At 36.5% G+C, this 13,405-nt stretch overlaps 1 protein-coding gene across 8 annotated transcripts in view; it reads right to left on the bottom strand.

The window, feature by feature from the left end:
• The window catches only part of PIBF1 (progesterone immunomodulatory binding factor 1), a 109,825-nt gene that overhangs the window by 90,051 nt on the left and 6,369 nt on the right, over window positions 1–13,405 (bottom strand). For all 8 annotated transcript variants that reach the window (XR_005255778.1, XR_005255779.1, XM_038127307.1 and 5 more), the window contains 2 exons: window positions 13,008–13,206; window positions 7,891–8,010 (listed from right to left, as the gene is read on the bottom strand). Coding sequence is in view for 6 of the 8 variants with exons in the window: in XM_038127307.1 (XP_037983235.1) it covers window positions 7,891–8,010; window positions 13,008–13,206 (319 nt within the window). In the remaining 2 variants the exon portion in view is untranslated. The remainder of the gene's footprint in view (window positions 1–7,890; window positions 8,011–13,007; window positions 13,207–13,405) is intronic.

Here is a 13,405-nt window from a genome sequence, read left to right as displayed (position 1 = left end):
TAACCATCATATAAACAGCTGGTGATCTGCAAACCTATACTAGGAGAATGAAAGTCACACCACCTTTACAACATTTTCAAACAAGTCAAGAGACTTGTGAAGATACTTGCTAGTTAATTTGAAAAAAAAAAAGAAAGAAAGAGGATGGTTTGTTCAGAAAGTTTAGCAAGATCTGTCATTATCTGAGAGATTTCGGCCAGTTACTCCAAAATTGTAGCTATTGTATCAGGTAACCGATTTGCTGAAGCATACAATGGAAATCTTTGGTGGAAGAAAAAATAAAATAAAATAAAATAAAATAAAATAAAGTAAAATAAAATAAAATAAAATAAAATAAAATAAAATAAAATAAAATAAAATAGTTTACTTAATGGTCCATCAGCATAATTTCCATTTTCCCTTCTTTTTTGTCCTCACATACTGTTACAGATTATTCTGGAAACCAAAACAACAAAAGCAAAGCAAGGGAACACACAGAGAGTGGCAATCTTTTAAAATACTAGGTATTCCTTTTGAAGATCAACCGATTTCCTAATCACACTCATTACCTCCAACTCTCCACAAGAATTTTCTACCTTAATCCCCAATCTAGACTCCTTTTTTCAGTTTTCTACTACATAGGTACTTGTTTCACAAACTTGTCTTACTTGTCCTAAATACTGTACTACTTAGCAATATATTCACAAGAATGACCAAAATAATAATGCTCATTCACTCATACAAGGTAAAGCTGATGGACTACAAAAAGAGTTGCTTGTTAAAAATTTGAGAATACTCCTGGGCATTTAGATTTTTTCCATATCCTACTTTCCAGAATACTGCTGAGTTCAGGTTTTTTACCACTGTGCTTGATAGCAAGCTCAATAATGGATGCTTGATTATCAATTATGCTATCTCATTATTATGAATGGATATGACAATATTAACTGAAGGTGAGCACACCCTTAAGATGTCATTACTAAACCAAGCATTTAGCAGCTGCAAATGACATTTATTTTGCAGTAAAAGACACTGTATGAGTGCATAATTTTCCAACATTGCTGAAAGCTATGCTTTATACAGTTATAGGAGGATAACTATATAGCTAGTTTTCAATAGACAAGGGAAGTTTAGGGCAACAGCATATATAGAGTATATGACAGGAGGACACTGATAAACTTCACAGACATCATCAGCTGAAACACTGACAGAATGCCTTCTTGAAAAAACACACCTAAATATTTGTAAGACACTACAGAAAAGCTCCCTAAACTACTAGCCATATTTTACCTGCTCTGCTGATAAAAAAGAATATTTTGTTTTATATTTCACATACCTACTTATCCTCACTTCTACTAAAATCACTTCAGGTCATAAATCACAAAAATCACAATATCCAGAAAGTTTTTATGAGGATTCTGCATGGTCTACCATTAAAAATACATCATGTAAAGACGTGATTGTTATTCATTCTAACACATACTGGTATATATGGTTTATGTTTCCCCTAATGAATGAATATACATTAAGCAAACTAACACCATGAAACATTCTCTTCTTTAGTCAGTTTACATGTCATTATTTATAAAGATGGCATTATTATAATGGTAGTCTCAGTCAGATATTTTAAAAGGTGTGCACAAATTAGCTTAAGTTTCAAATATATACCATAATGGTGCAAGTACCCTGTAATCCAGGGCAAACATGACTCATCTTGCAACAGGAAATGTTGGTAAGGGCACTTAATCTTTCAATTTACATTTAAAGTTAAGTTTAGAATACAATTCCTCGGTGGATATTCCATGCCATTCTGCCATGCTGCAGTTCACACACCCTTCACTGAGTGGGCTACTGAAGCTCCTACAGTATTATCTAGCTGAGAGTTAGAAGACAACTACCAAAAGTATAAAATTAAATTGGTTAACCTCTGGAAAACCTCTGTCACAGACAGCTTTAAAGCAACAACTAATAGAATATCTAAATATCTGCAAAAACAGCTCCTTCTAATACTTGAGACCTAAACTTACTTTTGAATTGTATTTAATAAATCAGTTATTAATGTCACGCAACAGTATGGTAATTCCATGCCATACTTTTACATGACATTAACATGATAACTGGAAAGAAGAGTTAAATTCTGCTTTGGAAAAATGATACTAAGACCTACCTTAATTGGAGGGGTTTGTCATGTTTGTTTTTTTAAAATTTAATATAATTCCTGAAGAAACACTAATTATACTGCACAGGACACTGCTTTTCATCTACCTAATCTTACGGTGTCAAAGTAATACTTCAAACACATGAAGAAACATGACAAAGCAAGCAGATACCCAGTCTAGGCTGTAAATAAGCTAACACACAAAACCCCTTATATGGTATGCACATCTCCAGGTAGCACACACCCAAGCTTCTGTACTTCCATACCAATACATCTTAAAGACTTACAACCAAGCTGCCTGTGCTTAGCTAGAAGAAGCATTGCTTTGCATGTGATGAAATTAATTTAGTTTCTAACAATGTCCATATACGCTGAACTGATTTTAAGATCTCTGCAATGGAACAGCTTTATCTTTCCGTTTATCTTCAAAAGATAGCTTGAACATCTTGATGAACAGCTTTGTCCTGCTGCAGCAAAAAAGGGGCTTTTAGAAGAATCAAGATACAGAGCTCTTTCAAGGGCAGAAAGGAGGTACTGAAAATAATACCAATAAATAACACTAACTTAAGTAAGCCCACAAACCCTAAAATAATTAAAGGGCAAACAGAACTCCCTTACACTGAATGTTATGGCTATAATACTCCAAACACCTCATAACTTTTCTTCATCCTCTTAATTTTTGCTTCTGCAGAGAGCAGAAACTCAGACTGATGAGACGGTTAAAACAAATGAAAAACCAAACTTGTCCTGCGTGAGACAGACAGACAACCACTGCCTAAAGAAATTCTTGACAGAGCTGCCTAAGAAACCCAGTAGTGGTGGTTTCTACAGGGCATACGTCAGCTAAGAAGTGCATTTGTTTGGTTTACAAACACTGTCCACAGGTGATGTTTCAAGCAAGAAGATTCTCAGCTTGCCTGATCTGCACCACTTAAAATCCCAAACTGACAGAGAAACTGAAGATCTAATGGCAAACCCCAGTTTAATGATACTAATCTTCACTGCTATCTTCAGTCTGCAATGAGCAGCAGTTTACAGCAGTCACTGAAATAAACACCTATCTGAATTTCAAGTGCAAAATCCAGGTGACATACTTTTTGAACTAAGTTAGTGACACATAATACATGATAGGAATTAACTGATGTTTCAAAAAGCCTTTGGAGATAAGAAGATAAATAGAAACACAGGGAATAGATTAATCAGCCAATCAAGCAGAAGCAGCACAGACTTCCTTACACCATCTACAGATAAACCTGTAAAAGAAAGTGATCTTGCTTTTAAAAAGCTTTTTTTACAAAGACCTGCATCTTTGAAGAATCACTTACAAAAGCCAGCACTTTGTTCATATCCTAAAGGCCCTAGACAAATGTAAAGCTACTGTACTATTGTGATGTGAAAACAATTCCCTCCAGTTACTTGGATGAGGTGCTGCTTCTTCGTAAAGATGACATTTTGCTTCAATTGTTTACATACTCTGCATTCAAAAATTACTGGTCAATACATTATTTATTGGAACGCAACTGCCCAAATGTCATGAAGAAGCTATACATAATTGGATAAATAAGACATCTCTTTAGTAACTTGCTATGAAATTGGTACTCTGCTTGTAGATGGGAAATTGGTAATCTGACTGTAGACAGGTCACTATTTACCACTAAAAATTATGAACAAAAATGTTGAGCTACTCCAAAGTAGAGACACTCTTCAAGAAGCATATGAAAAGAAAAGCTTTGGAATAAGTTCTTCTATAGCAAAAGAAAGTAGAGGAATAAAAAGTTTTTTTCTCTGGATCTGAGCTTACTAGAATTTTCAGTGAAATATTCTCAGTTGAAAAGGATCCTTGAGATCACTACAGAGCTGTATAATTAAACAATCTCATACTTCTGAGCCACAGCCAGCAGTCAATGGGAGCCATAGCTATGTATCGGAAGAGTAGAAAGGTATTGGGTAGAAAAGGAACTTTCACAGATATGAAATTTTCTTAAGTCTTGGAAATATTAAAGTGCTGCCTCAAGCTCACAGTTACTGGTAGAGTATCATCTTTGCAGCTGTTCTCCTGAACAATATCAACAATAGCAAAAAAAAAAAAAAAAAAAAAGGCACGTATTTCACCGAAGACCAAGACCTCATCTGTCTCAAGAGAGTTGTGAAGACCAAACGATCAAGGCACTGCTGGAAAGAAGTGGTGTCAGAGGGCTGGGGAAGAGCTCTAGAGTGCAGTCTTTACAGATATGTAAACTTTAGGAGAAACCTTAGGGATCCCAGTCCTTTTGGAGTAGCAACAACAGCCTCAGTTTTCTAACATTCAGACACATCTAGTGCCAAGTGATCCTTTGAGTACAAAAGCTTAGTTTATTCTTTGAAGACTATAGATATGTTTTCCCTCCAGCTGGAAAACATTATCACAGAGAAAACTGTTAGTTATGTCTAGCAAAACCTGACAGCTACTAATCCTGATTCAGAGATGAAGTCTTAGAAAAGATCTTTGTCCTACACATAACCAGCTTTGTCTTTAGGATAACCACAGCTTTCAGATACTCTCATGCTATAAATTTTATTACAAATCCCAAAGGCAGCTTTATATAAAAGATGACTGAAGAAAAGGGAGACCTGATAAAACTGTATCAATACCAAATTCCAGGAAAACATTGCCAAGAAATTCCCAGCCAGAAGAAGAAAGCAATACTTAATCTTCTGGAGGTACAAAGGAAAGCAAGATTTCCTTCCCAGACACTCTCCCAGCCTTGAGAGAAACCCACTAGTAGTAAATTACATCTGTTTGAGGGAAGGTTCTAACCACTTTGGAAACAAACAACTCTGAAAATAGTAAACTGATGTTCAGCATGGGAATGCACACATCAGAAGCTGGTTTTATTTCTGGGAAGCTCCTGCTAATACCCCACTATAGTTGGACTTCCTCCTCTATCTTTACCTCCAAAGCTGGTGGTGCCAACATTATTTATACTTGAAGTACTGAGCACTGTGAAAGGAGGTCTAAAACAAGCCTGTACCCTACATTTAGCAACAAGTCAGTCAGCAGTACAAGAACATGGCTTTCACCAGTTCCACCGGCTCCCCCCAGGCTGTGGCTGCTGTACCTGGAACCAGAGGAACTGCACTGATCTAAATCACAGATGCACCAATTGTGTGCAGGGAGCCACTAATTTAGCTGTACAGCACAACCACTTACACTGTTCATTTTATAAACAGAAAGCAGAATAACAAATATGCTTTATCACATCACGTTCCAGTGCTAGGAATCAGTCTTCACAAGCCATTTTCTGCTACCAGTTGTCAGAAACAGCCCCCTACCCTACTGGGTCTGTGTTACAGATTCAGCAGCCTTTAAGGGCAAAGAGCAGCAGCACACCAAGCAAAGTTTACAAAGTTATAGAGTCAGCATGGTTGTCTTATATGATGGATTCGTTTCACACTTAAATTTTCCTAAAGTTGACTCAACCTATTAAGTTCAAATTTCCCTTCAAACTTTTTCAGGTCTTGGTTGGCTAGATAATCTTTCCTATGAGTCTAGAACAAACTACCTAATATTTCTTATTATTTTGTTTTGGGGTGAATGTATAAAACTTGCTCAAACCTAGTCCATCAGCCACAGACAACCAGAAAAGCCAACATAATCCTCCTCCCCCAAGATTTGGCCTAAGCATATTTTTTTTGTTCCTTTCTATGTACCAAAAAGAAGGAAGAAACCTGTGTTGAAACTCATTAAGAAAAGCCTTAATTATCTTGAAGAGTAGAAAAAAGAAGGAATTCTTACTGTAGGAAGTAGGTTATTCTCACAAAATAAAAAACCCAAAAAACAATTGTCTTCTCTTCAGTGATGACTGTATTTCAAACTCGTGTACTACTAGTTTCCTAAATAAGTTTTAAACTCAGAACAGACTTTGTTGATAAATTACACAGAGAACAGAAATATTCCAATGATTAGAGAAAACTTAAAAGTTACGGAATACTGTATGGAAACCCAGAAGAAGGATTTGCACAGTATAAATTATTAAACAACAGGCAAGAAACTTCAGAAACTATATTTCATGTACCTGGAAAAACAAGAACTACTGGAATACAAAAAAAAGAATCCAGTAAAGTAGTGTAAGAGATTAGGGAAGGCTCTGAATAAAACTTTATTTCCTACTGATAAAATTCCTTGCAAAAAAGCTTGACCTTAGTGAAGAGCTCAAAAAAGTTACCCCAGCACTACATCTTGAAATCACTTTTTCATAAATGGCAAGAGATACAGAGGTATGTCAGCTCCTGTGCAGCAAGCACATTAGAGATTCTAAATTACCCTTACATCCTGATGATGCTCCTTTTACCTTGTTTTCTGAGGTACTTTGTAGCAGTGACACTCAGCAAGTCACAAGGTAAAACTTGAACTTGCCAGAATCAGAACAGAGACTCTCAAGCCTGTCCATAAAAGAAAAGCACAGCGCGCTTCCAAATACTTTAGGAAATACATCAGTGGGAAAGGTGGATACTGCCACCATGTGGTGCAAAAAGAACACAATTGCAAGTCTATTTCAAAGAAAGATCAATGTCCCAAGAAAACTGTTTCTAGCACAACTTTAATTATTATTGTTATCGACTATCTTGTTAATTTGCTTCAGCAGAAGTAATAGATGTCAGTCAAATCTCAAAGGCTGCAAATCTCAAAGGCTGCAATCCTCCTTTTTATTAAATCAAAGCACATTAAATGTACAGTGAAGGAAAATGCTTATGCAAGACAAAAATTAACAGGAATAGTTTAATCTCAATTATGACCAGAGATGGTGACACAGAACAATGCTGCAGCACATAAATGCATAAATTTCACTGACTACTTTCTCTAATTCAATCAGAATGAGAAATGAAAGTACATTAATTTCACAAGATAAACTTATATAAAGAATTTCCCCTTACACCTGATTATTCCGTAAGCAAATTTCACAGGGAAAAAAAGGCAATAACTAAAACATATTTTCAGAAGTAGTAAAATGACAATGTCATTTAAATCTCTACTAGCCACGACCTGGATAAATATACTTTGAGTACCTAAAACTGTTGTCCCAACTCCAGACTCATGAAGAACTAAGTTAAAATACAAATCACCCTAGCTATATATATATATACACACCAAGAATAATATAAACATTGATAAATATGTTAGAAAAACCAAATTCCTTATACTGTTTCAATCCCTTAACTCCTAAAGAATAAAAATTTAAAATATTTATATAATTTGCTTCTCTACTTCTGGTGTTTATATCTTACATGAAATCAAATTATCTTTTTCTTTAGTATAGAAAGAAATACAAAAATTAAAATACAAAGAATTGAAAAGCATAACAGAGAAGATGCAACTCCAAAGAACTTTAAAAAATACAAACTACTACCAAGACATGCCCAGCTCAAAGATTTTACACTGAACCATCACAGTGTCTTCAGCTGCTGCTGGGCAGATCCCCTGTCCAGCATTCCCACCCTGAAATCTTGCCCTCAGAAAGCACAACACAGCTGGTAAGAGACTACCCTGAACAGTCTCATGAGCAAATCTTGCAGGTAGCCATAGTAAGTTACCTGTTATACAAGGATGAATATATCTTATTTCCTCTTGTCCTCCTTCCCCACCCTCTTCTCCTTGCAGTCATTTTTATACAGCAAAAACAACTTTCTTATACACAAATAATGATTCGGAAAATGATATTTTCACAATATATGTATTCACAGTTTCTGAACTGAGATAACTAAGGAGCACAGACCTCTGTCAGACACTTCAGTTGGGATCTGTACCCACTTAGTTCTTCTGTCAGACTCTCCCTTTTTGTCTGCAGATCACTCAGCTCTCTTCTTAAGGAACGGACTACTTCATAGAACCGGACCTAGAAGAACAAGACAGAAATTCAAAGTAGAAACTAGCAAAATTGCCACTGCAAAACTACAAACCTAAAAACACATCAGCTCAACATTTTGTGACAATAATTTACTATATTTTATTACTAAATAATATTTCTAGGGCATGCCATAAAGGTAAAGATTATATCGCTGTACAACTCAGGCAGCTTACACTCAGGCAGATCAATCAAAAAAATACAGTTGCTAATGGACACACGGTCCCATGCACTTCCTTGTGCCAAACCTAGACCCTATTTGATTAACAGTGCAAAAACAGGAAAAAAAACAAAAACAAAACCAACCAAAACTCCAAACAAACCCAAAACCTATTTAGTAACAACCAACTTAACTTGCTAACTTCCCCCAAGAAAACATAAACTTTTATAGGGTGTGTAGAAATTAAGAGATTCAGTTTGTTTTGTTTTCTGCCAGGTCAGTGCGCCGAGTCTGCATCAGAAAGAAAAATGCAAGAGCAAGTACATTGAGCAGGAACAGCACATTAACAGCAAGAACCATGACACCCCCTCCACACACACCTCCAGCAGTAACATGCTGGTATAGGGATTCAACTGCATCAGGAAACTAAGGCTCTGAAAGACTTGACTCTACTAAATTAACACCAAAAAAAATCCAACCTTCTAACAGGATTAAAAAAATTTTAAAGTCTGTAACGCATACTCCTCTCTCTTCCCCCACCCTAGTCATACGCACTGTCTCAGGCAAGTAAGTCTCACATCCATAAAACTTTTTCAGAACTTCTCTTCTGATCAAGAAGAAAGACTAGAAAATACAGTAGTAAAACCGCAAAGCCAGTATTAAGAAACAAAAAGAGACAAAACAAAGAAGAAAGAGCTTTTTTGATATACACCCACATACACGTACACAGAGGTTATTATTCCCAGATTAACTTGATACCTTAAAATGTTGCATTTGGGGGTGTGTGTGAAAAGAATAAAAAATAGGCACTGTTTTCATGCAAAAGCTATTGCATGCCCTCCATCCCTAATGCTTTCTTTGATATATGATTAAAGAAGAAATACAGACAAGAAACCACAGATTAAGTAAGCATTCAAGAGCAAGCTGTATTGCACTTCCATGCAGAAGGAAGACAGATCCCTGTTTTGCTACCTGTAAACAGCAGAAGATAAAGAAAAGTTCCAGGTATATTTCATACAATTGACAGCATACAATTTCTAAAAACACAGAAGCCATAAAAATTTGCAATGTAAACACAGGTGTAGTATGCTTTATGCAATAAGGCAAGTGTGCAACATGACGGAAAGATTAGCATTTTTAACTGCAACATCTGATGATTCAAATGGTCATTTCTTAAGAAAATAGTAACCTTGATTATCACTAATTGATAACCATTTAAAGCATTGTGGTTTTTGTTTTTTTTTTTTTAATCACACCTGCTTTTACAGTAAGTTCTTTTATTTTTACTGCAATATCCCTAGGAAACCTAGGAAACTTGGCTATCACACCACAATTACTTCCCAAAACACAACAATTTTAAAACGGATTTCCCCATAGAAACCAAGATTACACGGGATACAGCTATCAAGGATAAATGTATTTACATAGCCTTCCAAAGAAAAGATCATTGCATGTAATAAGAAAGTGAAAATGAATGCAGCAGATGAGGCTGAGGTTATAGCAGTTCAACTGTTGTTGCTATTTAGCTGGTTTGATAGCCAGGAAACATTCATGCAACCCAGCAGTCAAAGCACACACTGCCTTTTGCCAATTCAATACAGCAGAAATTCAACTTACTCTAAAAGGGATTTTAGAAACAACTATGTATCTTATAAATCAGAAATTTATATTGGTGCGCTGTAAACATTTACCATTTTCTAGGCAATTTTAAAAAAACTCTTAGCCTGTGCCCACCACTTTTTATGGTCAACTAGAATAAAGTAAAAATGGGTGGGTACAGAGGTTGAAAAAGTTGGCTCCTGTTAATTGAAGTTCTGTGAAAGCAGTTGCATCAGTTAACTGCCTTCTTAAACAAACAGCAACTGAGCTGCAGTTAGCAAAATTATATACCTGAAAAACACGGCAATTAAAATCAGTTCAAACAGAACTTGCAGAAACCATTTTTTAAAAATTTGCTGAAAATTTTTTACAGTGGAATACACAAGACGTTCACTTTACTGAACAAACTGAACTGGTGCTTGGCAGCTGAACTATTTAACAGCCTGAAGTACTTTCAAGTTTCACATATACTGTTTCTAAAAACATCTCAGGAATGACAAAACAAAATTCTGAATTCTTGCACATAAGTTCAAAACAAAAAACCATGATTTTAAGAGAAAGATGTGCAAAATACAATTTTTCAGTTGTCATCATTAGCATTAAACATTACCTAAGCTTTGTTCTAACATGTCACTATTGCACCCCTTTGTGGAAGAACAGTGAAAAACATCTCACATTTGCTTTAATTCCAGTGTTTCAAATTTGCAGTATTTCCATATACAAAATCTGCATTTAAGTTCTTCCTGCTGTTTGTCCAGTAGACCTGGTGTCAAATAAAGTCTAAGCATTATATATGTTTACTTCCATCCTGGAGAATTGCAAGGCAATATTTTATAACTGATACATAGAAAAAAAAAAGAGTCTGAAAATTTCCTGCTCAAGTTGTCTAAGCAGGATCCTTTCACAACAAGGGAAATTTTACCCTAATATCTGTGGGCTATATTATTAGTCTGCACACAGATCTGGAGTCAGAAATTTTAACTGCATAGAAATGCCCAACTTCTCCTTAGGCAAGCAAAGCAGGAAACAGCATTCCCTTCCAACTCCTTTCCCCAGCCTTTGGGAGCCAAATGGATGCAGACAAGGATGCAGTTCTGTAGCCTCCCAGCATCTGTACCAGCTGCATAACTTGAAGTAATGATAAATGACCACCAAGCTCAACTGATACTCTTAGGTTCACACTAATCCTTTGCTAAAAGAAGTTGAAAAAAGCAGAAGATAGCACTTTACTACAATACATCTTTAGAATGCCTTATCCAGAAAAAGAAAAGGTTTAAAAATTACTTCTTCAAAAGAAAAAGTAATGTGTGAAGAAGAGAGGAGCTTCACCTAACATTTAAGTAGAGGACTTTTTGTCACACATAAAAATAACATTAACTGGTTGAACACAAGAGTCGAAGAACAGAAGGTTAAAGGTAGAAAGTGGCTGCTATTCATCTCTCCTACTTCACATCTTTTTGACAGCCATTTTCTACTCACAAATTAAATCTAAATTGTGCTGTGACAGCTTCACTTAAAGCAGCTGACAAGGTTACTAACTCCTGCTATCTATCCTTCCTGGCTACAGAGTCTTTTGTACTGACTGTCAATCAGTTCCTGAAGTCCTGAACTTCCTGCACACCAATTTCAATAGATCCACAGACATGGATTTCAGCTTCTGTTAAAAGTCTGTTTTTTTCAACCATGGTGATACAGGAATCAACAACACCCCGTCAAAAACTTTTGCAGAGGGCAGTGGGTACAGCAGACAGCTAGGTGCTGATAATCTAACAGTACCCAAGCTGTATGTTCTTCTTTATCCCACAGAACCTTATGATTTTCCTAGCACTTTCAAAAGCCCTGCTTTTTTAAAAGATGTTCACAAGAACATCCTTTAGATAAGGGTGAAAATTTTTACTTCTCTGTACGTATCTAGAGCACGGTAAAGCATGACTTTGATCTGGAGAATTCATTCATGTAGCATTTATACCTCAACAAATGTACTAGGGTTTTTAACATGGTATTATTTACAGCTTCCTTAATAACAAGCTCTACAGATAAGTACAATGCTAATATTTTGATGAATTAAGGTTTATACGTCTAAATCTTCTTCATTCCCATAAGTCAGCTGGGATGCTCTAGACACATCTCAGAGGCTTTTTATTGCAAACAAGACTACATGGTGGCCTCTCCACATACCCACAGACCATAATTAACAAACATCTTAAATCAAGAAAATGAATCTTAAAGTATACTTTAAGGTACACTTTGTCTCCTGCATTTAGTCAAACAGGAAAGGGACATATGGAAAGCATAAGAGAAAAGTGATGGATATTTGCAAGTGCAATCCCAGCTTGTGGTTCTGGCAAACCAAGTTTCAAATTCCTTTTTTCAGCCTGCTGTATTTCAGATCATCAATGTGTGCTCACATTTTAACTGTAACATCCGATCTGCTTAACCTCAAAATACGTCAGCAGTTCTATTCTCTTTCAAGACATCAGAATCAGGGATTAAAAGGTTCCTCTCTTTACTGGAACCCAGTCATAGCAGACTGATCCAGAAACACATCTGCCTCTGAAGGTCCTTTATTTCTAGTTGGAGATTAAAAAAAACACAACCCACCATAGTTTACAGCTTGGGATGGGTTGAGCCTGCCCAGCAGCCTGTATGGCTGCTCACCCACTTGCTGCCTTCCCTCAGAGTAGGAGAGAGGAGAAAGTGAGAAGAATGAAACAAAAGCAAGAAAACTCAGGTGTCAAGTTTTCTAAACAATTACTGAAGGAGAGATGAGCTTAAAAACCAAAAAAGGAAGAAAAAATAAAAGACCTCATCACCTCCCAGAAACTGATCAAAACTGATACCCAGGCAGTCCCTGAGTAATAACCACCCCATCACCACCACCCCCCCCCCCCCCCCCCACCCTTCTCTTTGTTCCTATATCTCCTATTTATGCTGCTGAGTATGACATTCTATGCTATGAAGTATTACCTTGGCCAATTTGGGTCAGCTGTCCAGCTGTGTCCCCTATCAATCTCCTGACCATTCACAGCTTGCTGGGGCGGGGGACAGAATGGGGAAAAAGGAAAGCCATGATGTTGTACAAGCTCTGTCGGGCAATAGCCAAAACTCTGTTTCAGCCCCCAGTGTGAAGTACAGCAAGATTCAGACTGCTGTGAAGAAAGTCAACTCTGTCCCAGCCAGATCCAAGGTACAAATTATATTTTAAAGTAGTACAAAACCCAATACTTACTGAAACATATTCAGAGATAGAAAGCTGATCTTCAGGAAGAGACTTTAGCTTCTCATAGCATTCATCTGTTAATTCCAAGTCTCTCAAGCTACGGCGGATATCTCCTGCCCTCTCTCTCAACTGATAATTTGTTTCCTCCAGTTGCTTCTGTCTCAATAAAATAGTTTCCATTTCTTGCTTCATTAGAGCCTGATGTTTCCTTCAAGATGGATTTGAAAACAGAAGATACCAGGTAATGAGTAACACAAATGACAAAGCTTCACAATACCCTGGCAAAGAAGGGAGTTCTGCTCATTTTGTAGAGGGAAAAATTTACAAAGATTAGGTAATTAGTGCCAGAATGTATACCACCACGGTTAAACGGTCATTTCAGATACAATATATAAAAAGCCAAGAAC

Source organism: Motacilla alba, chromosome 1, assembly GCF_015832195.1.
Source record: "Motacilla alba alba isolate MOTALB_02 chromosome 1, Motacilla_alba_V1.0_pri, whole genome shotgun sequence".
Taxonomy (NCBI): domain Eukaryota; kingdom Metazoa; phylum Chordata; class Aves; order Passeriformes; family Motacillidae; genus Motacilla; species Motacilla alba.
This window is presented reverse-complemented; position numbering and strand designations above follow the sequence as displayed.